We start from the raw sequence: 25,042 nt of genomic DNA, 5'->3' as shown, positions 1-25,042 counted from the left end.
CATCCCCGCTCTAGAAACTCTGGAGAAAAAAAGCAACCCGTCGCCAACATCCTGCCAGGTTCCTTTACAGGGAGCCCAGGAAAGCACCAGAATAGATCTAATCTGCTAGAAAGTAGGACTTGTTCCTCCCTCGAGCTTGTTCCCATTGCCGTGGAGTGAGCTGCGGCCCAGTGATCCACCAGCGCCACGTGGATCAGCCCAGAGGTGGGGACAAGCCCCAGAGCAGGTGGAGGATCCTCAGGCAAAGGGCTCCACGATCTCCTGGTGGGTTTTAAAGCAGGACAGGCACACACCAACTCCAATTCTCTTACCCCCTGACAGGTATATGCTGTAAGTGCCTGGGGGTCACTGCTGCGAACAGCCTGAACAGAGGGCAAGGTTTATAGCAAAGAGGAAGAGGTGACGTGGTGGGAGCCACAAGCAGCCTTTTAAAGAGGCACTTGGGCATCCGGGAGCTTTCTCAGCAAATATCCAGGTTGGACAGGATCCAACTGAGGGGATATGGGCAAGTCTGGCACAGGTGGTCCTACAGCCCCCTGGGGTTCCCTGGGGAAGGCATCCACATGGTCCTGTGTTTACAGAATGCCCACTCAGCACTGGAGGTGGGCACACTGGGATGACTTCTTTGGGCAGGGAAATAATGCTCACTCGGGGTGTCCAGCAGCGCTGCACACGTGTGTCGGACAGGAAATCAGGGAGAGCAAATATCCTGCTCAAGTACCAGAGGACAGCGTGTAATTACCTGAGCTGGGAGCCAGCCAGAGCTCCAGGAGTAATACTGCTGAGAGAGCAAAAGAGCTGAAAAGTGGAGGGAGGGATGAGGGAGAGAGGGAGGGATGGGGGTGTGGGTACTGAGGAGCCAGGTACAGCCTTTGATTCTGTATTAGGCAGGCAATAGCACAGCATTCCTACGCTATGCCCCTTGCTGCGGCTTTGATCTGGCATGGATGGAGAGAGACATACGTGGCAAGCCCTTCACACCCTGTCTTCCCCAGCTACCCTGCTGCTCCATCCTGCCCAGGGGATGTAGGTCCTCTTCCTGTGGTCCAGCCACAGTCCATCTTGCTGGAGTCCACAAACTCCACTGGTCTCTTTGCCCTGGGCTCTTTTAGACCCCATGCCAGTCCCAAGGTCAGTTTTTGCAGCCACACCAAATGCTGCTGTAATGGCACAGAGGGAATTGAGCACAAAACAGTCCCAGAACCTGGTGAGGAAGATGTAGGTGGGTTGGAGCAAAGCACCATGAAATACCCTGAGGGCAGAGCAGGGAGTCATGGGCTTCAGCTGGAGGTAAGAACACAAGGTCATGGGAGCAGCATCGGGATAACAGTACTAAAGGCCACCCCATGGTGGTTTCATCCTGCTGTCTGTCACCTTCCTTGGAGCAGGATGAAACCTGCTGGATTGAGACTTCTCCAGGGCTTTCAGGCACCAGGTCTGGCTGTGCTCTCTCCCTCAGCAGCTGGCAGCTGCAGTCTTGGTGCTGGGCTGATGTGCATGCAGCCCACAGGTCTCTAAACCAGGAGGAGAACCTTTGTGCTGTCGGGGGGAGGCAGTGCTGGAGTCTCTGCTGAGGAGCCTTCTCAAATGGGGCCAAGCCCTCCTGGCTCAGTTCTGTGCCTGTATTGAGGGAATCTGGATGTGCACAGGATGATGATGATGTGCCATTTTCTCAGGACTCTGGTAGATTCCCTTGGCTGGCTCATGCCAGGCTTCAGTCCCCAGTCTCTGCTGACAGCAGCTTGGTTTTTGAAAGAGCAGCAGTTACATAGCTGGGGTGTTGGACCTAGAAGCACCTCCAGGCATCAGCCTCATGGGGCTGACCTGCTATAACTGACAGTGAAGTGCAGTCATCAGCCTGCTGCAGCAGGCTTCTTCATGGAGGAGACTCTCGCTCTGCAGAGTAGACCCACCACCTGTAGATGCTTTTCCAAGGAGCCCTTTCTGCACCTCCATCCCTGTCTCTGCATATCCCATCATACTTTGCAAGAACAATTTTTCTCTTTCACCGCCAGCCCCAAGATTTGAAGTTAATTGGGGCTGGTGAGGTATAAATAGACGCTGGACCAGATGGAAACTCTGTCGTGATTTATAGCTAGCTGAGCCATCACATGTTCCACTTGTACTCTGAGCAAGGGCACTATTAATTATGACACTGCCCGGGCAGATCGCATGGGACGTTACGACAGTGATAGTCAAGCTGAAGACTTAAATATAACCTGGCTGTGACGTTTTGCTGAGTAAGTGAGACGTGGAGAGGACCTGCCTGTTGCTGTGGCACAGTTTTCAGGGCACTTCTCCAGCAAGCACATGTTTTGAAGAGCTTTGGACGGGCAAAAGCAATGTAGCTGGTCCTTTGAAGTGACTGTCCCTTTGCAGGGTCCTGCTTTTGTCCAGGCAAAGTGCAAGAAGATGCTGAGGGATGTTTTCCTCTGTGCTGAGGCTGTGTTTTTTCCCCAGCAGCTGCTTTGAGAAGAGTCAGCGTTACAGGTCCCCTTTCCCTGATGCGGACAAAAAGGGATTTAGGATTGAGCTTCACCCACAAAGCTTCTCTTACAGTAATTTCCCTTCCCCATACATCTCTCGGGGCCCCAGCAATGTATGTCTGGGTCCTGACACATCCCTCAGAGGCAGAAAAAGGTTCCTGTGAGAGAATCCAGGGAAGGGAGGACTGGGATAAAGAAAGAGGAGATGGCGAAGGCTGAGCCCTGGCAGTGGCTGTCCTCTCCTGACAGCTCTCTTCACCGCACAAGGCCACTTAAACCCTGGGAAGAGAGCACTGCAGGAGCCCATGAAAAAGAAAGGTGGTGTGAGCATCCCACCCCACAGGCCCTGCATCCTTTGCTCTGCAGCTCAGCTGGGCACAGAGCATCCCCATACCACTCTGGAGCGCGGGCGTTGCCCCGAGGGGCTGCAGTCCAGGCTGAGTGGGGCAGAGGGACTTCCAGGCGTTTCCAGCGGGGGTGTAAGGATCAAAGGACTTGCCGAAGGTCATCTGGGAGAGGCTGGTGCTGCACCAGGTCTCCTGAGCTTCAGGCCTCTTTTCATCACTGCTTTTTTTCCCTTGCAGCCCACACTTGAAACATCTATTCAGTTATCCATTGTGAATTGGGATTTTGCTAATTACTGGAAGAAAATGAAGCTCAGGACAAGGGGAAGAGGGGGTGGGACGGGTGGGACTATTCCTACCTCTCCTCAAGACCTTTCTGCCCAAGGAACATATTCCCCAGCATTTATGAAGCAGGCAGTTCAAGAACAGTTTGCAGATGTCCTGGTTTTCCTGGGACCTGCTGCTCAGAGGGAAAATGAGAACATGAGCCACACCCTCCTCTTGTTTTTAGAAAGCATCAACCTCTTGCATTCCCCAGACTGTGTGGCCTTCAACATCCATTCAGGTGTCATGCAGCACTGTCAGACATGAAGAAATCTTTACAAAAGCTTCCCTGGGAACTCTGTGCCACAAACTGAATAAGATGTGCAATTACAGAGCCATGATTTAAGAACTTAAACCCCAGCTAAGCTCCATAGAAGGTATCAGACTTACAAACAATATGTAGGGAGAATTTAATCTTGCAGGGACTGCGGTTATTTCAGGGGAGAGATTGTGTTTGGGATTAAGAGCCAAATTACTGCACAAGTTTTTATTAAATCTTTATATTTTCAGCCACAGCTTATTATGGCTGGTATGGGACAGGAGCTCGGCTTTGTGATGGGCATAAATCCAGAAAAATAGTTCAGATTCCCTGAAACAGGCAGAACGTGAAGAAAATGGATTTGGACCTTATCTGGGCTGCTGACTACTTGAAGGATTTCATCAAGGCAAGTGATTTCCCAGAAAGCACCTGAAGATGCAAAAAATGCCTAATTTCACTGTTATTCCTAAAAAAACACACCAAAGAAGCCCTGAGAGTGTGCATACACCCCCCTCGCTGGGCATCCCTCCTTTCCACCTGCACTCATGCTGGGAAGCACAAGTCGGAGCATCCCTGTTCTGAACTCAGTATCAATGCACAGCAGAAACGTTCACTTTGGGAAGCAAACTCCTTGTTATCTGAAGGAACCAAATCCCACCTGCTCCCGTGGGATGCTGGGGGGAATCAATGTGCTTTGCAGGTGCCTGGATGGCTGCAGTCCCAGCTTGACATGGGCAGTGGCTTTGGGGCAGCTGGGGGAAGAGGGGAGCAGTGGGCTTGGGGCTGCCAGGGCATCACACCCGTGACTGGGTCAACAGGTATCCATCATCCACCCAGCAGATGAATCCAAACACATATCTCAGATTTAGGTGGCTTTATGCAGCTGGCAGCCAACCCTGGGACTGGGAGCTGAGCTGAGAGCCACACAGAGCTGGTTGTCCCCAGCAACACCGCGGCATCCCTCTCCCGCTGTGTGACGGGTAGTGCCACGTTATTAGAACAACACTTCCTGCAGAAATACTTGGGGAAGAACAACGAGTGTCCCTGGCTTGATGCAGGAGGTGCTGGCCCCTGTGTCCCCACACAGCAGCTCCCCACAGCTTGTCTGTAGTGCCAGGCAGCTCAGTGTCCATGCTCGTCATGCAGGGTCATATTTGACAGACCTGTTCATGTCTCTGCACCTCTGTAAGGGGGGTGACAAACACAGGCTGCTTTGAGATCCTCAGTGGGAAATAACTCCCACTTATTGCCAGACCTGGGCACATAAGCATCGTTTTATCTACCAGGGATGGGTGTGTATGCCAGGCAGATGGGGATGGAGACTGCACATTAAGGGAGCTGCACATCCTTAAGGCTCCGCATCATTAGGTGAACTGTGGAGGCCAAGAGCTGGGAGAAAAAAGGAGCAGCCTGGGATGGGGAGCAAAATACCACACTCACGCTTACTGAGGTGTTTGTGGGTCAAATCTGTGGTACCAGAAGCAGCACCAGAAACCGCAGCTGCAAGGAACTGCATTTACAGGCACTCAGGCTCCCCGCTAGCTGAGGAGCAAAGCTGCTCCAGAGCCCCCGTGGTGCTTGGCGGTGCTGTGGCAGGGGGAGGAGGGCTGCGGCTCTGCGCCGGAGCTGTGCCACCTCCCTGCATACACATGGACACAGCTCCTGTGCTGGCTGCTGAGACCCCGCTGGTGCCAGGCGCTGCCACGGCACAGAAGTGGTCTGTTGCCTGTCGCCTCTCGCCGTGTGCCGCTGGCTCAACCCGCTGCTCTTTAACGGGTCACGCTGCTCTCCCGGCTCTGCTTGCTGCTTTGCCCTTTCCAGTCCAGTGCTTTATTCCTTCTGGGATTCACATGGTTTCCCAAATTGGGTCAGTCTGGGCAATTCCAGCTTGTGCCAGGTCTCAAAGACCTTTTCCCCTCTGCACTTTCCATCAGGGGAGGCCGAGGGAAAGCCGGGGCAGCAGTGTGCACTGACCTGACCTGGGGTCCAGGGAACGGCACCTCTAGAGAGCACCACGGGCACGTACCATCATCAGAGGAGCAGTGTGATAACACACCACTGCGGAGGTGCCCTCCCTGTCCTGCACTCACCCGCCACTACAGACTGATGCGGGCAAAGTCCCCTTTCTGTCAAACAGCTTCTCGACCGCTGGCTGCTGCTCCTGGGCCGGCTGGGATTGCCTTGCAGCATCCTCCCAGGACCAGCATCTTCCTCCCTGCCCGCTGCCTGCTGCTCTCCCTGGGCAGCAGGCAGGTGATGGGCGGGGAGATGTTCGGCTAGTTTGGGGCTGGCTTCTCACTACAGGGAAGCCCGGTTGTCTCGACAGGACGAGGACTTCTAATTTATGGTGACAGAGGGAAGTAATTTGATGTTTTCTGGCAGCCACACTCCTCTGTCAGCCATAAATTAATCCCGGGGAGCTCTGGCTCTGCACGGAGGGAGCTGCCAGACAAGGGTCCCCATCATGACACGGCCCCACCGGGGCTGCAGCAGGCTCTCTGCCTGGACACCCGGGCTCGGTGCTAGCCCCCACACACCTGTCCCTCTTTCCCTGGCACTGCAGTATGACCACGGCAGGGATGCAGCACCAGACCACCTAGCACACCTTGCTGACACCCTCTCCTGTTCTCTGCGTCCTCCCAGGAGGAAAAAACAGCTGTGCCCGTTGCTGGGGCTTTGAACGTGACTCGTGACACAGCACACCCAGGAGAGCCTTGCACAAGCTGTGGGTCAGCAGCAGACAAGGAAAAGCGATGGCCCTTCCCTCCAGCACCTCTGCCCTGGCAGCACTGTCCCTGGCACAGGGCTGCTCCCCCCTCCCAGAGCCACCAGCTCCTTCCCCAGTGACCCTGGCTCACTCCCACTGCGGTTGCTGCCGTTCCGGGTGATTAATTCAGTGTGAGTAATTTTGGAGCAGATGATCTCATGCACGTGGTTCCTGCTATTTCTTTGGCAGAGAGAAAAGGAGAGGAGAGGAGAGAAAAGGAGAGGAGCACAGCACCATGTCTGTGTGAGCCGTCCCTCTGTGCGTGCTCAGGAAGCTGGGCACCAGCCTGCAGACCACTTAGTGTTACAGGCAGAGCAGAAGGAAATTTGCTGGCAAATTGGTTTCTCTCGACAGAGGGCAATTGAATCATTTAGGCTGATGAGGGCTCAATTATGGCTTTTGCAACCAGGCCAGTGTTTGGGGCAGCAAGCAGCTCCTGTGGCCAAGGAGCAGCCTGGCTTGCTGGGCTCCTGGGGGGCTGCGGAAGGTCCCCGACACAGGACAGGGCACTGGGGTCATTGGGGACTTAGAAGCTCTGCCCCTGCCAGGGGATGGGGAGGCTGCAGTCCCCCCCTTGCCAGCAGGAAACCCCAGTGGATCTGGCACCCTCTGACTGCCTGCAGAGTCAGAGACTGAAAGACATCCTGGGCCTGTGTTTGGAGGGATGGGACCTATGTGGAGATGGCTGCCCATCACGGATCCCTGGGTGGTGGGACAGCTGTCAGGAGAGAGAGGGCAGCAGGGCTCCTGTGTCCCAGGCTGCACCGCGAGGAAACTGGAGTGAACCCTATGAAATGGGATGAGATTAGCAAAGCAGCTGAATTATTCTAAGCTAATAAAGTCCCTAGCCCAGATGGCTCCCACTATGAATACTATTAAAGAGAAAAACTCAGGGTAAATTAGGAGACTTGAGGCTAAGGCTTTTAATTTGTGTGTATAAGATGCTCTGTGGGGTGGGAAGCAGCCCCCTTCCAAGGGCAGAGACTTGGTGCTCTGTATGGAGTATGTGCTCCTCCTCACCCAGTTTCTGCTGGCTTCTCCTCAGAAACCCGTGCTGGCTGCTCTTGTTGCCTCCTGGCACCACCAAGTTAGGATCCACAGAGGTACTTTCTTGCCACACACATGCCCACGCAAACCCCAGCAGCTTAGGATCCCTTTGGAGAATTATTTCCCAGCCCTGAGGGTGCTCTGAGCCCCTGGACCCCTCTGTGTGGGCACCTCCTAGTGTCTGATGGGAGCCCACACTAAGACTCTGCCGAGGGAGCAGGAAACATGAATTTGCCCCTGAATTTCGGTGCCTGAAATAAGCTGTGAGCAGCAATGAGATCTGCACTGTGTTTGCCTGGTGAAGGGCTGAGCAGAGGGGCTCCAAGGGTGGCTGTTTATCCCACCCTTGCCCTGGGAAATGGAAGATGGGGGCAGTAAGTGAGATATGGCTGCAGAGCAGGGGTAGATACAGCCCTGAGCTGAACTGGAGGGACTGGGGCAGTGTTAACTGGGGTCTACAGTGCCTGGGACATCTGTGCCGTGCAGAGGAGAGTGATGGCTTCTGTCACATCAGCCTGAGCAACCCAGTGCAGGGAAGCAGAGCCCTTTGGGGCACAGAATTTGCTGCCCACTGTGGGGTTTGGCTGAGGGTGGACATTTAAAGTGCATTCTTAATCCGACAGGGAGAGGGAGAACTTATGGCAGGGAGAAAAGAGCTGGCTTTGCTCCGTCCACAGTGACTGGAGGAATAGATGCTGATGTGTTTAGTTACTGAATTACCCTGATGAGATGTATAAGCTTGTTATTTGTTTTAATTAATCTGAAGGAAGCTGTCAGAGAGCCAGAAAGTGGCAAGAGAGGGGGAGCAGGGAGGGGAGATGGGGACATTTGGAATTGAAGAATCCTATTAATATCCCCACTGTTGTATGAAAGGTCATTAATGAATGAAAGAAAAATGAGGGGGGAGGGAATCAAGGCAACCAAATCCCTCTCTCTGCCTCCTGCTGCCTGTGTTGCTACCAGGATCCTTCCAAGCCCTGCTCAAGCCCTGCTGCTGCTTGATCTGTGCCTTTATCTGCTGTCTTTAAGCTGCTGGGGGGTTTTGAGGAAGATGAAGATCTCACCTGGACAGAGTCTTGGACCTGTGGGGAGCAGCGAGGCTTGACCACTGCTGCAAACCTGCTGCTGAAGGCATTGAGCCCCAGCCCCGGGGTGATGTCTGACAGGGAGGGGTGCTCAGCAGGCAGTACAACCTCACTCAGTTTATTTCTCTCATTTTTCCTGCTCTTCCGGAGGTGAACGTGTCCAGTGTCATTCCCAGCCCCGCGCTGAGGCTCTGCTTGCCTGGGAATTGATTTGCCACGCTTGATATGGAAGAAAACAAAGATTAAATTTAAGCTATTTGTTCAGTATCTCAGTTACGCAATTGGACAGCGTAGATTAGGGAAGGTGACCTCCTGTAGCACAGGGGGGATTTACTGACATGTTCGAGCAAATATTATACTTCCTGGCATCCAGCACGGCTTGGGAAGGGGGGAGGAAAAAGGGACCAGCCTGTGCAGGTGCCTAAACCCCAGTGATCTCCATCCTCCCCAGAGCCTCAGACTGGGGAGCCAGGATCTCCAGAGCAGGGGCCAGCCTTGCTTCCTCCGGCAAGGAGGGAAGGGGCAAAGGAAAGGAGAGAAATGAATGGGAGGGGAAGTGGGGAATGAGGCGCTTGCAGGATCTCTGCCACCTGCCAAGCATGACCAGCCCTGGGAGATGGAGAATTTTGTTCTGGTAACCATGTCCCACGCTCCTGGCTCCTCAGAGCTTGGTGGTGGTGGTGGAGCCAAGCTTGGGGCTCTTGCTTGATGCAGGGAAGCTCCTTTGGGCCTGTGGCTGAGGGCTGGGGCAGAAGATGCAGCACTAGAGACAGGAGGTCCTTGCTGGACCAGCAATTTAGAATTTAAATCTGTGTGCTTAAAAAAGCAAAGAAGGGAAAGAAACCCAGGGAGGATTGGTGTTTGCATTGCCAACTGTCACTGTCTCTGTTTGTGAAAAGGCTTTTGACTGACAGCAAAGTTTGTCAGAGGCGTCTGACGTCAGAGCCCTGCGCAGCGAGGTGTCGGAGTGACAGCTTGCCAGCGGCAACAGCAGCATCAGCCGCCTCTGGGTAGCTCCAAGCTCCCCACCTCCTCCTCCTCCTCCTCACCAGGGTTTCAGAGCAGGAGAGCAGGCTGCCCCAGCACCCACCTGTCCACTGCCCATGAAAGCCCTGTGAGGAGGAGGAAAGAAAAGCTGCTTTCATGTTTGCTGGCTGCCACATGGCCACTGTACCTCTGTGGTGGAGGCATCCCAATGCGGAGAGGGCAGTGTGCCCAGAGCCACCTCCCTGTGCCCACAGCCCTGACCTCCCACTGTGCCCAGACAGCTTCTCAGCTCAGTCTGTGGCCAGGCACAGGAGCAATGGAGGGAGCTGGGCTCTCTGACAGGAGTGGGGCAGCAGAGCTGACACCCCTGCACGCCTCCAACCCTCACCGGGAGGGACATTTCCTACCAAGGCACTACATGGCCCCTGCTCTGACTTCTTCCCGGTCCAGGGAATTCATGGATGTGCTGAGTACCAGTCTGCAGTGCTAACCACATCCCTGGCCTTTCCCCTCTCCCGACGGCTTCTGTGTCACCTCTGGCGTGACCTGGATGAAGGAAGGGCTCTGCCTGAGGCAAACCAGGCAAAGCAGTGGGGCACTGGCGTGGTTATTGCATGATTTAGCACTGAGATGAGACAGTGTCAGGGCAGGGCTGGGGCTGAGCTGAGGACAGAGGGGGTGGCTGGGCGCAGGCTCGGGTTTGCTCTCTGATGTGAGGTCTTGGAAATGGAAATGATTCGCCAGGAGAGCATCTGTTCCTCAGGCAGGGGCTGTACCACTGCAGGCATCCTATCCTCCAGAGACACCCCCGTCCCTCTGTGCAAATAAAAACACCAGTAAAAGCACCGGCTACAGCACAGATTTGGCTGTCTGGGCTTGGGACCACCTGAGCCATGTGGGGTGACTACCCCATGGCTGAGGCCTGCTGGACTCTCTGAGCCCTGAGACACCTGCTTGCTGCTGAAGTGGTTCAGTCCATCCTTCGGATGCTGTGCTAGCTGGGAAACTGTTTCTCTGCTTTGGCTTTACATGATGAATTGTTGCCTGAAAGATTATCCTTTGTTTATCTCTCTTTGTTCCAGTGACCCCCTTCGCTGCCTCTCATCTCGCTTCCCCTCAGGCGCTGCGGGAGCAACCAGAGTCAAGGGCAGAGGGAGCAGGAGATGGACTTATTCCCAGTCCTGAGTGTCAGACCATGCAGCTTTCCTCCAAGCCATCCTGTCCCCAGCTGAATCTTGTCTCCATCCATCTTCTCCAAAATACAGAGCAGGGTCTAGCACGCCCAAGACTAGAAAGGAGCACGAGAAGTGTGTGCTAGCTGGAATGAGAGAGGTGGAGAAGGAGAACGACCGACCTCTACATCTCGCCCCCTCCTTCCCTTACCCTCCTGCCCCTAATCTCCTCCACTTCCATGGAGCTAGTGGGGGGCCACTCTCTGCGCTTGCACAGGAGGGTCTGTGTGTGCTCAGGGATGCTGCTGTGGACACACCACCCTTTGCTGAGGGCTAGAGGGATGTCCTAGGGTGGAGGGACACACGGCTGCTCCACCCCAGCTTGGCTTGGGCAAGCTCCGGTGGGATTGAGCTAGGCTTTGGGCTGGTGGGGCTGGGCACTGTGCAGGATCCAGGCTTCAATTGTCTGTGAGATGCCGTGTGGGTGCTCTCCACTGCACTCCAGCACCCCAAGTGCCAGCATTACCAGCACCCGAATGGCCCAGAGTGAGATCACATCTGTGGCTCTGCTCAGATGATTTCCTCAATTTTCCCTGTCTCCAGCAGAATGGTCTCTAGGGGAGGAATTTGCCAGCTTGAATTGAGGTTTATATCATTTTCCTTAGAAATCCTTGGGCTGTAACTCTCTTAAGAGGGTCAAATATTTTCTCTCTGAAATTTGGCTTGTCTTGCTTCCCTGTGAGTGCAGAGGGTGACCCTATCAGATGTCCTAAACCAGCTGGGTCCCTGACCCTAAATTGATAGAGGCAGCAACCCCAGGCCCCAAAACCACCTCTGAGAAGCTCCTATTTCATTCAGGTGTTTCTGAGAGCTGGAGCCTCCATTCTTCTCCGTTCCCTGAGGCCATGGACCCCTGGCTTGGGAACCAGGTTTTCACGCAAATTAATTCACAGAGGAAATAGAGCCATTACAAAACAGAGTCGAATCGCATGGAGGAAGCTTTGCAGCTTGGACCCAGCTCAGCACAAGAGCCAGAATAGAGAAACAAAGTGACAAGTTGGATTAATCTGTAATTTTATTAGAACTGGGGTGGGAAAACTGCAGAAGGTCACAGTGACACTAAACAAGTGTCTTGTATTAAACCCAGCTCAAGTTTTCGTGTCTCAGTAAAGAGCTGGAGCATCTATAACTAGTAGCAGGTTATTTTTGGCATCCCAACCTATTTTGTAGCTCCCAGGAGGATGAAACTGCTTCTCTTTGACTTTGCAAAGCCTGGATTTCTTTCTGTGTCTGCAGGATGCTGGGATCTGCATTTAAATTCTTCTACCACTGCCTGTCTTAACAAAAACTCACGGGTCCAGGCAATGACTGTTCTTGTTGCTTTGCACAGAGCAAAGAGCCCACAGCCCAGGTGAGAGCTGCACCACTCAAGCTGCTGTTCAAAACAACAATGCAAAAGGGTATTACAGCCCTAAACCCCCCTAAATTCTTAGCAGACATGGTGATCCCAGGGGTCACTCTGTTATTCCCTGTCTTACAGGTCACTGGGCCGCAAACATTTGCTTGGAAAGTCAGTAGCAGAGGCTGGTACCAGAGCCAGGCCATCCATGGTTTCCAGGGACCCATCATCAAGCAGGTTTCCATGACTCTCCCTGTTCCTTTGCGTGTCCCTTCCCAAGCGCCGGACGCACCCCCACCATGTTCCCACACTTCCGAAGGCTGTTTGTCAGACGGGCGCCAGCTCCCCAGTTCTGCAAGGCACTGGGTGACATCTGGTCTGCCTTCCCTCCCTCGCTTCTCCCACATGCAGATAGCCGGAACAGTATCTCAGCCAGCATCCACGGCCCCAGGAAAATCAAAGTGCTTCAGAAAATTGACTGCATTTTACTGGAATCTTGTTTTGAAATGAAACAAACAAACACAACGATCTGGCAGCATCAAAACATCTTGTTTCAGCGTTTTCAGGAGAAAGACGACCTTCCTGTTCTATTCTGGAAAGGCTTTTCACTGCTGAGATTGTTTCAGGAAATAGCTAAATCGAGCAGAAAGCAAATGTGAAAAATCAAAGTCTTTTGAAGATGGATCCACTTTCCAGATTTTGGTCTGACTGTGAGCCAGGGGGGCAGTGCCACTCCGGGCATCCCAACCGGTACAGCGCTGGTCCAGCAACACTCACCTCTGGCTCCCTGTGTTTGCACTGGGGTAGACAGCAGAAGAGCTGGGAGGTGACCAGGGCTAGTTAAAACCTAGGAAAACACCAGCAAAATCAAGGAAAAACCTGCTGTCTTCGAGGAGATGCTCCTCCTCTCATCAAGGACCAACCTCCCGAATGAAGCTGTGCACTGAAGAAGGGACAAAGAGGACTCATGGTATGACAAAAGTGGGTATCTCAGAGGTGTTCAGACATCCCCTGCCTCTGTCTCCTGCATGAGGGAAAACTGGGCAGGTTCCTCCATCACATCAGAACATGTAACACCTATGGTAGATAGATGGGGACAGGAGCACTCCTGCACTGCTCATCCCAGCACGGTGGGGACAACAGGGCTGAGAGCTGCAGGTCTGTGCTCGAGCCTGGTCTGCAATGACCCAAATGTCAGTATCCCACATTTCCTTCGAGCACTTGGATGTAGAAGGCCACTCTAGCTCTTGCTGGCCTTACGGAAAGTGGCCTTGTTGGGCTGATGCCTGCAGAGCCATCAGCTGGGGGTGAAGGAAAGGGGGATTGCCTCCTCCAGAATCAGCTCAGGGCTCCAGCATTGAGTGTATTTTGCCTTGAAAAGCAAAAATGGGCAACTGCTCTGGTAAGTGACCTGCTGGAGAAAGAGCCCTTCTGTGCTGAAGCGAGAGCTGGAGCTGTCGGTGCTGCAGGGATGTTGCATGGGAACCAGAGCACAGTGATCGCACCAGCCCTGGGAAACATGAGGCTTCCTGGGGTTCAGTGGCATGGGGCACAACTCAGTCAGAGCTGTATGAATGTGACATGCACAAGTTCATTTAGGCAATTTGTTCCTGAAAGAAATGAAAGTAGATTTGAGCCACTGGACCCCCACAGTGCGCTGGTACAAATGCTGAGGAGCAGGTCACCAGCACACTGAAGCCCTCGGGCAGACGCTGATGGATAAACAAAGTTCCTGACTCCTTTAGTGATGTGAATTCTCAACCAGCAGGAGGGAGAGAAACAACTGCGGTGTTTACCAAACCACAAACACCCTGAACCTCAGCCTCCAGATGGGGACTATACTGTCCACCAGGTTCACAAGGGATCCAAGGAGGAGCCGGTACAACAGGCTCTGATGCATGCAGTGGTGAGCCCACACCTCCTTCCCATATTTCTACACACACCCACCCCCCCCCAATTTCACTGAAATAAACTAAATGCAATTCTTGGACCTTGTAAGACAAGGTGGTTATCTCTACAGCCAGCCAGCAGCAGATTATTTATTAATCTCTAAGGTGCCTTCAAACCATATTTTCTTTTGCATGACAAGTGTCTTGTTTCATTCAAGTGTTTTTTCACAGCCCTGAATTGCTGCTGCAACTCCATATTGTCACAGGCAAACAGAAGATGCTTTCCATAGAGTCAGGGAAACTGAACGTTGTACCTTTGTGAAATGAGAGCATCAAGCCTGTGGTGGTAAGGACTGAAGTAAAAAAGGGCAGGTTCTCAGGCAACGATGATAAACGCTTTAATAGTTGAACTTGAAAGTCAGGGAGTCTTTTTTGACAGTCTTTTTTAAAAAAAAAAGGAAGGTAAACTGTTTATACAGTATTTTCACTGAGTATTTGAAGGAGTAGGCCTAATAATTTGAAGATTGGAAGCAATCTGGATGAACTTGAAGAATTCTCCGTGGCAAAAAGTGTGAAACCTGGTCCAAATTGCATTAGTGATGCTGACAATGATGTCCCCTCTTGACAAAGGGGAATGATTTGATGAATTTGCAAATGTTGGAAAAAAAGATGAATTGAGACATGAAGAAGGGAATAAAAATAAGACTGGGGAGATAAGTAATGATATATTCAAGTACTTGGTGTGAAATATAGTCTCAGGAAAAACATGAAAACATTAGCTGGGGTTTTACTGGTACTGCCAGAACCAATGTATCTTTATAGACAGATGATAAGAAATGCAACAGCTCTGGGTGTACTAAAGCAATCAATGTAAAAATATATATCCAAGATATGCTTGCAGTGAATTGTATCATGTGCTTCTTTAATTTTAAACTTCTGGAAGTTATACATTCTTCCAGTATGAAACTCCTTATGTTTCCTCCTGTAGTTTTCTGTACGTGGAGAATTAAAAGAGGGGTGTTACAACGCGAGAAAGAGCCGTCTGCTGAGGGCATGTATAGATAAGGCATCTCCAAAGGTAGAGCACATTATTTTTGGTTTTAGGACAGGTTATGTCAGAAGACAGAAGAGGGTTGTGAAGCTAAATGTGAGCTTGCTGGTGAAGACTACAGCAGGTTATTGAGAGCTCCATTTTCGAGTCGATGCAATGTTTGAGGGCATTACGAGGAAATTTGTGTTAATTTGTGTTATCACTGGGGTGATCATAACTGGTCTACCTTCAGTTTGTAGTTCCACACTTTGAGTCATGGCTTCTAATTATTTGTCCTGTATAAGATATAAACCATATATATATATATGTATATATATATAAAACCAATCTGTTAGGGGCTTCTTATGTAACATTATTGCTCTCAAGTTCAGTAAAAAATGCTGCCTCGTGAAAACTGTGTAACATGTAACAGATTTACCCCCTTTGGTAACTGCAGACAAGTGAATCTTCCTTTCCTTTTGGAACCCCGTTGCTGTAGCCTGGAGGAAGGAGAGAGGGGAAAGGCGAGGTGGAACAGAAAAAAAAAGGGTAAAAGCAGCCTTAGCACCAGCACCCTAAAAATAGAAATGCATCTCACCAAAGTGTCGCTGCCATCTGAGGTGAAGAAAAAGCATTTTTCCTTTTCTCCGATGGCTTCCAGGGTCTGGTCTGGCTGCCCCACACTGCAGGGCACAAGTCCTTTTTGACAGACCAGCTCCAGCACAAGCACAAGAGGCAGCACATCTGAAGCACTCTCGAGCCTTTGCAGGGATTGCTCCCTCCAACATGCAGTTTTGCTGTAGCTATGCTGCATCACCTCTCATTCTATAAATCTGTCGATGTCTATCCAAGCCCGGAGCAAATCCATTTGCTACAACTTTTACAAGTACTAAAGCCCATCTGTAGGAAGACACAGAGAGGATTATTTCTGTCCTCTTCTTATTACAGACTCAGCAGACTCATTTAAAAAAGGTATTTCACAAACCTGTTGCCTCCCAGGCTGAGAGCATGTGTGCAGGAGCGGATGGGAGTCCAAAAGCCAACGGGCTGCCCAGGGAAGTGGCTGAGCCACCATCCCCAGAGGTATTTAAAGGATGTGTAGATGTGGTGCTTAGGGACCAGGTTACTGGTTGGATGTGGCAGTGTTAGGCTTCTGGTTGGACTCGATGATCTTGACCTTTCCAACCTAAATGATTCTATGATCCTGTGGCTTCGGCAGCATCGATGACCCCAACGTGCCACTCCTGCAGAGGCAGCAGAAATGCCAGGATGCAACGTGAGGCCATGAGGACCATTCTGTCCACATGAATATCTGTTCTGGCAACTAATGGCCCCAAATCCTAACATTAAATCTAAATTAAATTACCATTCACTGAGCTGCTGAGAGGTCTCTGCTCTAAGGGAAGGTTTATGCTGCAGATTGCAGCGTGGCGTAGAGCTGCCCAAGCAAAATCAGCTCCCAGTTAGCTCGAGCCCCAGCAGCACACCAGCTGCTGCTGCACGGAGCTCATATACCCTTATTTGCTGGATTTCTTGGCCTCCTGACTCGGGGGTGAGCTACCCAAGCCCCATCAAGCTGGCACGGTGCCTTGGGTGCCCAGCGTGGTCCTCACTATGGGATGCTTCCCAGAGGTGGTGCTCTGCACCAAGGACTGCCAAACTCCCACACATGGGGGTAGCTCATGAATAATACATCCTTAGCCAAAAAGCTAGGCTCACATTTTCAAACTCAGAAGCTAATATCAGACAGCTGAGATGCCTATTTTCTGTATTCTTTCCAGGCAGCAGACCTTCCCAGTTTTGGCACTGAATAGTGACATTGCAGCAGTATCTAGACATTTACTGTCCTGTCAGACACACAGACACATCCCTGTCACAGGGCAGTTGGGTGGCCTTCCAGTCCTTTTCATGTCAGTGAGAGAAGTAAGCCTGAATCTTTCTAAGCATGACCTGGGATGGGTGCCATACCATCGCTGTGTAATTTGGCTGGGTAGTTCTGAGCCATCTTAATTCTCCAGCCACCGTTACTTTGCTGGGTTATCATTCATACATTTCTATATGCTAGTTTGCTTGGAGGAAAGAGGTTGGAAATTTACAGCTAGAGAGGATGAGTCTATATTTTTGGAATTGGAGCTAAATTACCCACCAGTTGAAGCATTATTGTGTTTTACAATAATTGCTGATTAAAATTTAAATGCACTAAATTCCACCTGTCATTCCCAGCGTCGCCTCCGCTTGTGACAATGCCAACGCCATGAGCAGCTATGAATGAAAGGACTGAAGGAAGCGGTTTGTCTGTACGATTCCCTGCTTTCATTCAGCTACAATCTGCTATCTCCCTTCTCCCGAGCCCTGGGGATATCTTCCACAAAATGTCTGCTCTACAGGATGCTTTGCAGAATAAAGACACCGTGGTTCAGGCTTTCCAGAGCAGCCTCTTCATTTTTCACAGCCACGTAGGACAGCCAGCCACCTGCCTGGGCTACAGCTCTCTGTCATTTGTGGTCAGTCAGCCTCCTGCTTTAACACACACACACACGCTTACGACTATTGATTGAGCTTCCAGGTGGGCTTTTCTCTCATGAAGCTTTTTAGAGGATGGCTAGGTGGGCTCTTCATGTACATGAGCTCTGACTTAGTGTCTCATTTTTGCTCCTGGCCATAGGATGTGCCCCAAATCCATTTCTCCAGCTCTCGTGAACTTGCTCCTGGCTGCAAAACTTCTTTTGACTGGTTAAACTTCCCAGTCCTTTCCTTCTCCTCTGGTGCTTCCTCCAGTTCAGCTTTTTTGGCCACCTTCTTGCTTTTCCTTTCCATCCTTTTTTTCCCATCTCTCTCCTTCCTCACTGTGCCTAGCATTTCCCAGCCTGGGGAGCTGGGGAACAGCACAGTACCTGTGGGGGTGGTGTATTGATCATAAATCAGGGGTGTAGATAAGCAAGTACCTGCTCTTAAGAGCATATTCTCTGTGCAGGTGTTTCCTCTTTCCTTTTGCTTGTGGCTGAATATTGCAACAGACAACACGTGTCTGCAAATTACTGCTACCCCACACTTCCTCAGTCTGCTTCCACACTTCAGTCACCAGAAAAACACGGAGTTTTTCCATGTAGCGTTCCAGCCAGCTCCTTAGGGCAGCATCTGCTGTGCCACAGCAGGTCACGTGTGTGGTTGGGCTAGCAACAAACCAGAGCTCCTGGTCTGCCTGGATCCCAACCAGCAAAGGATGCTGTAAAAGCCTGTCTGGCTCACAACGTAATTTTGCTAAGGTTAGAAACTACGAATGCTTGCACTAGTGAAAAGCAGAAGGTAGCCTTGAGATTAAGGCAGGAAATCTACATTTAATTCCTAGCTCCAACAGAAACTTCCCTTATGTGGTCTTGGGCAAGCCAAGTGAAACTCCCAGGCTTCATACTCTGAACTTGTGTAAGAAAAATTATACTGTCTTCTGTTCTTTGTCTTGACTACTTAGTGATCACTGGGGAAAAAGAAAGGCTTTCACTCTGTGTTTATGCTGTGCCTGGTTCTTCAGGGCATCACTCTGCAATATCCCTCAACACAAGTAACAAGCAACAGTAAGTTAAACTCTGTATTGTTATACAAGGTAGAATGTGTGTTGTTAGACAGGTGTCCAACCAACTAAGCCTGGTGAAACTGTGGTACTTGGTGTGGTTGGTGCATGTGTTGGTATCTCTCAGCATCATCCCTCACTGATGCAGTGCCACAGGACCAGACTGGAAATGCCAGGCCATTCTGTGGCATTTATTCACAGGTCATGTGTATCCATGCTCCACACAACCCACCTCCTGCCCTCCAGGCTGCCCAGAAATACCAAGAGAAACTCAAACCAGGAAAGGGAATAAATTAGAGCCCTTGAGAACAGAGACTATCAGCTTTGTATTTGCTTTTGGGATCTGGAGAACATCACTGACATCTGTGAACTGTCTGGCTCCAGCAGCAGCTCCCCCCCAGGCGAAGGAAGGGGTAGTATGAGAGAAGGAGGACCTCAACTCTCCTTACCCCGAGGGCTGCTGCGTTTGCTTTGAGTAGGTTTATGTTCTCACTAGCAGGGTTTGTTTCTCTGCTGCGTTTGAGCTCCCAGCATGGAGACTCTTTTGTGAACGAGCTGCGGGCAGGATAAAAACAGGGTAGAAAGAAACATAGACAAACCAAGGAGTTCGGTTTTGTTTCCAAACGGGCACACAGAGACCACAGGAGCGTGCAAGACAGCGTATCCTCTCATCCCAGTGTAGGGAAAGTAACTTCCTAGGCTGACACAGACACCCAAGACTCAAGGCAAAAAAATACAAGCTACGTGACCAGTGGGAAGAGAAAGAGCCAGCAGGAAAAATCTATCAGAGCTTTCCATGGGTCAATCAGTCAGAGCCTGCTTCACTGGAGAAACAATCAATTAACCACTTCCACCAGGGCAGCCGCTGACGTGCTGTTCTAGAGGTAGCAATCTTTGAGTTTATTTGTTCTTGGTTGCACTCTCAGTTTATTTACAACATCACAGGAATCTTCCTCCTTGCTTATGCTCACTTCTCTGAGCTCCTCCCAGGGATCGTTCTGTCCATGATGATCAGTGAGGAAGAACAGTTATGGACTAACAGTTTCCAGCTTCACTGCAAATCCTTATTTCCCTTAAACAGGCAGCCAAAACAAACTGCTTCCTCCAGGCATCTGGAGGGCATTACGCCTTTAACTGTCCATCTGACTTCCAGCTGTCAGTGTGGTTTGTCTCACTTTAAGGCAGATGGTTTTGGTTTAGGATGCTTTGGCCCAACCAGTAACCAAAGAGCCTGGCAGAATGTGAATTAGGTGAGTCCGTGCCCTAAGGAGCAAAATGCTGTAGCAGGCAAAGGAGAGGCAGAGGACACCAAAGGTAGGGGATGATGCTGACAGCACTTGGCCCAAGCCCCTCTGTTGCAGAAGGGTGCAGGAAAGGACTCAAGCATGGCAGGTCCCACAGGTGAAGACAGAGGTGTGAAGCCAGCTTGGAACAAAACACACAGGAGGAGCATTGAGAAGATGTGACCAGGGGGGTGAACTGCACTTGCAGAGGGAGGGGAAGCTGGTAGATGGATGGAGCATGGAGAAAGGTGAACAGAGGTGATGTGGGTGATGGTGATGTTCTTCCTCAGTGTCTCATAGGTATATCTCAAAGCAGAAGGGTCTTCAGGCCCAGTGCATGGTGAAGAAAGCATAGGACAGAGAAGGGTGTTGGGGATAGAGATCTGGTACCCAAACCACAGGCCTGTGCTGTCGGTGAGGCATAGGTACCTCTGCCAGCACTCTGCTTTAAAGATGTAGTGAAACAAGAGATGTTTAGATGACCACAACATAAAGCTGAGATCAAATTTGTATTCCTCATTTTTCTTTCCTTGGATGCTCTAAGCAAATAGCTCCCAGCACTTCCAGGCAGCTTCTGTCCCTGGGAACCTGGAAGCAGATTTTGATTCAGAGATGCCTCTTGCTCCTCCAATTAAACGTGCTGCCAGGAGTAGTAGACAAGGAGCTGACTTAACGGCTCCAATGCACTTGGATTTGTCCCTGTGGCTGCTGCTTTGATTGGTACTATTGAAATATCTTCTGAAACATATGGTAATACATTCCTGACTGACGTCCCTGCCTTTCAGCACCCAGACCTGGAGTCATCATTGTCTGTAATAAGTTCATTCTGTTCCTTCTGCTTTATTGTGTGCCCAGCCTTGCTTTGATGAAGTAATTCATGTAACCCACTAACTCCAGAGTAAATTCTGATTAGTTTTTGAATTAAAAATCATATTTTCTATTGGGAAGTCCTGCAAGCTCAGCCTGACATCTGATATTCAAATGACCTCTGTTATTCTGGATGCATCAGTGGTAGTGAAGATCCTGGGTGTCAGGGCTGGGAGTGCACTAATAGGCCTTAATTGTCCTGATGAGCTTCTTGGGGGGCTCTCATCCACCCTCTCTACCAGAAGCTCCATTTATCCTTCAACCCCTGGGGATGTCAGTCCCTGCTGTGCTGTGTTGTAGGTGAGCCTGTCTCAGACCTGTTCCTGAACTGGTGCTTGGCTTTCCCTGGTTGATCTTGGAGCTGTTTGGCAGGTTGCATTGCCATCATCAGCCTGTGCCACCTCCCAAGGTGTGGGACTGTGCCTGGTTGGTGGGGTTGTCCCTATGCTGGGGCTGCCCCCTGTCTCTCCTGCCCTGGGAGCAGCTCTGCTCTCACTGCTCCCTGATGCTGGCAGCCACAAACATGCTACAGCTCTGGTAGGATCTTCCTGAGATGCGAGACTCTTAATGGATTGATTTATTACCTGTTTGAGAGAAGAGTACAGGTAAAATCACAGGCTATAATTCTTATGTTGCTTACTGGGTATGGAAATCAAATCAAAGGCAGGGTTTCTAAGTACAAGGTGTCTAGTGCTATGATAGCCTTGGAGCTCCTATGGGGTTGAGCTGGGCACTGGGAATGGCTGGCCTCAGGATGCCTAGTCCAGTCATCTGCTTGTCTGCAGCTGGGCTCCAGCACTCGAAAGGAATATACTTTTTCATTTCAGGCTGTTGTTCTGCAGCATTTGGCTTGTATCAGTTCATGCCATGCCCTCCCTTACAGGGGTTTTGGGCTTTAATCTGCATTTTTGGACTAGCACAGGCTGGTCAGTCGCTTCATGTATTTGGCAGTGAAGAACTTTGTTACTGTGATGGGTAGACAGCCCAAGGAACATCTTGCTTTGTGCCCTGAAGAGACAGTACCCTCGCTAGGGAGAGCAAGTTGCTGTCGGAAAAAGTGCTCCATCTCATTCCCATCCTGGCCTTCCTTATGCTGGAGGAGTGAGCCAGGGTATCTGTACTGCTTCAGAGCAAGTGGCATTCACCACCTGCAGACAGCTGGTATTTCCAAGCCAGTAATTCTCCATAAGGCTTGTCAGAAAAGAAATCCAAGAGCCTTCAGGAAGGATCTGAAGGTTCACTTGTTCATATAGCACCCCAAGTTCCCACCAGCACCTATCCTGTGACGTGCTGCAGACCTGGTTTAACCCCCCAGTCAACCACTAAACCTCTTGGTTTACGTGCCTTCGGCCTAGAAGCTCATATTCCTCCCAACAGTGGCTTTTGGGTTTCAGGGGGTTATTTTTTAGCATTTGAGCAGGATTTTTGGTGCCAGGGGAGAGGAGCCTCTTGTGCTGGTTGACAAGCATCCTTGGGATGGGGCAGAGGACCAGGGAGAAGTTAAATGCATGGAATTCAGTGTCATGGTGGCCTGACTGGGAACGCCCTTGTCTGGGGAGACAGAGGCCCTTCTGGTACGGGCAATGCCTGAAGCATCTCTTCAGAAGCAGGAGGGATGGGTGTCCCTGTCGTGGCTGGCCTGTGGGGGCTCTGCAGGGGCTCAGGCCCCCCTTGCCCTGCGGCTGCCCTCTGAGATGGCCATTGATGGGGCCGAGGAGCCGGGCTGCTTCCTTAAATTGCTCCAGTGTCTTTTATTCACCCTTTGGAAGAAACCTCCTGAAAGCCTCAAAACAATTCTGGGGCCACGCAGAGGGCCGGAGCCGCCAGGCTGGGCGCATGGTGGGCGAAGGCCCGTCCCGCGGCGCAGGGGCCTCCTCTGCCAGGCAGATAGCGAGCAAAGAGCCCCCACCCGCGCCTCCGCGCTCTCCCACCACCGGGCCCAGCCCGGCTCTTCTCTCCCCTCCCCTCCGGGCGGCGATTGGCGGCGGCGCTGCCAGGCGTGAGGCGGGGCGGTGGGGCGGCGCCCAGAGCGCCGGGCGGCAGCAGGTGGCTCCGCTCCGCACCGCGCCGCTGCTCTCCGTACTCCCGCCTCGCCTCTCCCCGCCGCCTCACCGCGGCCCCCGCCGCAGCCAAGACGCCGCGGGCCGTGCTCCGAGTGAAGAATGGGGCGGCGAAGCTGGCCAAGCCGCCGGCGGCGGCGGGCGAGGCCCCCGGCGGCGCCCCCGGACCGGGGCTCTTCATGGAGCGCTCGCAGAGCCGCCTCAGCCTCTCCGCCTCCTTCGAGGCCCTGGCCATCTACTTCCCCTGCATGAACAGCTTCGACGAGGAGGACGCGGGTACGGGGAGGGTTAGGGGGGCTGTCGGGGTGGGTGCCGCAGCCAGGCCAGTGGGTCTCGGTCGCGGGTGGGGCTGGGGACGCGTGGCGGGTAGGAGCGTGCGTGGGGTGGGGGGGGGAGAGACCCCCGAAGCGGGGGCGAGAGCCGGGGCGGTGGAGGGGGCGTCGGTGGGGCGGGTGTGGGTCGGTCTCCCGTGGGGTTGTGCGTGTCCGTGTGCCCACCCACGGGTGCCGTGGGGGCGGCGCAGCCTTGGGCGGTGTGGAGGCCGTGGGCAAGGGGGGGTGGGCTCGTAGTACGTCGGTGCTAGCCCTGACCCTGCCGTGGGTTTGGGGTGTGAGGGTCCCCGTGCGCTGCCCTGGGGGAGTTGCGCAGGGAAGCGTGTGCCCGCAGACATGAACCGGGAGCGTTTTTTCATGACGGTGAATCGCGCTCCCTCTTCTAATCGGTAGCGAAGCCGGGGTGCTCGCAAATGGAGCGGCTTACGCACCAGTCCTCTCCTGCCGAGCCGTGGGAAGTGGCGAAGGGCAGCCCCCGGGGGAAGTTATCGCTTCTGCCCGCTGCTGTGGCCGCTCTGCTGCTTCTGCCTTACGCACCGTGAACTCTCAGGCTGATGGGTCTGAGGGGTTGTTGGCACGATACACCGTGCTGCTTTTGGAGAGGGGAATAAAAGGGATTCTGTTCAAATGAGAGTGAAGCACATTGTAAAACAGATACAGAAACCTTTGCGAGCAGGTGCAGTGGGTTTTGCCTGCTACCTAACGACCTTTCTGGCCTCAAAGAGTTGGCAGCAGTCATAAAATAAGACCAAGCTTCAAACTGAGGGTCGTTGGTAAGGAAATGCAGGGGAGAAATTGGCTTGAATGGGAAAGGAAGGACAGTGGGTGCTGGAGAAGGTGCTGGGAGTAGAGGGCAGCACAGCAGCTGGGTGGGTAGGGAGTGGATGGAGAGCCCGTATAAGCACTTTGTCCTTTCCCAGCAGCTCCCTTATAAACGAGGGATGTTTTTCACAGTGCGCACTGTACCCCAGAGACTGAACCTGTAAGTGAATCTTCTGAGTGGCAAATAATGAAAGTTGGTAACTAAGGCGTGTTTTAATGCTGGCTGTCATGGTTGCATCCCTCAAAATGCCGGCGTGCTGCTTTGTCTGGCAGCTCATCCCAAGATGTGCAGATGCCAGCAGGAATACACGGGCAAATCAGCCTGCGAGCTGGTACACCTGTAACGCTGCTGTTTTCAAAGGCATTGACGTAAGAATAAATTCATCATCTGTGTGATTAACTGAGGATTGTCATCAACGTTGTGCAGGGCTGTCAGGCAGAAGATTGTATCCTCCAACAGATGTATTTATAAAAAATACTGTTCTCTAGTTTTTGCTGATGGTTTATTTGCAATTCATATTTGATTCAAATGCTGGGGAGCGTACCTGGCGGTAACGGGAGCTTTGGGAAGTCTCAGCGCTGTTGCTTCAGGAATGATTGATAGTGAGACATGCTCAAGTACGAGAATCCGACGTGGTGCCTTGAACAGGGTGTCGTTCCCTGGTGTCCAGCCCCTCTTGCTCTGAGCAGGGTGTCAGTTTAAGTGAAGGCTTCCTCTTCCAGCGCTGAGAAAAACGGGTTTGCACCGAATTGTATTTATTCACACTTCCCAAATGCTCACGTGTGAATGTTAATAAGTTCCTCCTAACACAACACCAGGACTTGTCTCTGAATTAAATAAATCTACAATTAAGACCTCATTCTCCAGCAGCTTATTAGTGGATCTCGCTTGCCTGAGTTAGTCTCATTAGGAAAGCTGCTTGGGGTACTGTGCAGTGTGGTGGGGACACTGCATTACAGCTCCTGTTCTGTGCCTCTGAGTGTGTATTCAGACATGTATGACCAAGCAGCAAGAACAAACGTGTGCTGCCTCACATTCTGTGTGCTCAGGCTACCAGCATATAACTTTCTCAAGAAAATAAATGTCCTGAAAGAGGAATGATAAAAGAAATGCTGGAATGGTGCGAGGCAAGAGTCTGTATTATTTGTACCCATGCACCCTCCTGAAATCAAGAGAGATTCTGACCGGTTCTGGTTGCAGCGTGATTTCTGTCAAAAAAATAGATCATTCAGGGAGATGAACATTGCACTTGGTGAGATGTTCTCCATAGGAGATGGCAGAAAAACCCCAAATTGATCCCACAAGCTCTGAAAAGGTAAA

The 25,042-nt window shown here is 51.8% G+C and overlaps 1 protein-coding gene across 1 annotated transcript in view; it reads left to right on the top strand.

The window, feature by feature from the left end:
• Positions 1-22,746: 22,746 nt before the first annotated feature.
• Positions 22,747-25,042, top strand: part of RIMS4 (regulating synaptic membrane exocytosis 4) — a gene marked incomplete at both ends in the record, with an annotated part of 51,445 nt that continues 49,149 nt past the window's right edge. Inside the window, one exon of the mRNA XM_084271733.1 lies at positions 22,747-22,843. Coding sequence (XP_084127859.1) covers positions 22,747-22,843 — 97 coding nt within the window. The remainder of the gene's footprint in view (positions 22,844-25,042) is intronic.

This window comes from Gallinula chloropus, assembly GCF_964237585.1.
Source record: "Gallinula chloropus genome assembly, chromosome: 16".
Lineage (NCBI taxonomy): Eukaryota > Metazoa > Chordata > Aves > Gruiformes > Rallidae > Gallinula > Gallinula chloropus.
Note: the sequence above shows the minus strand (reverse complement) of the source record. Positions and strands in the feature narration are given on the sequence as shown.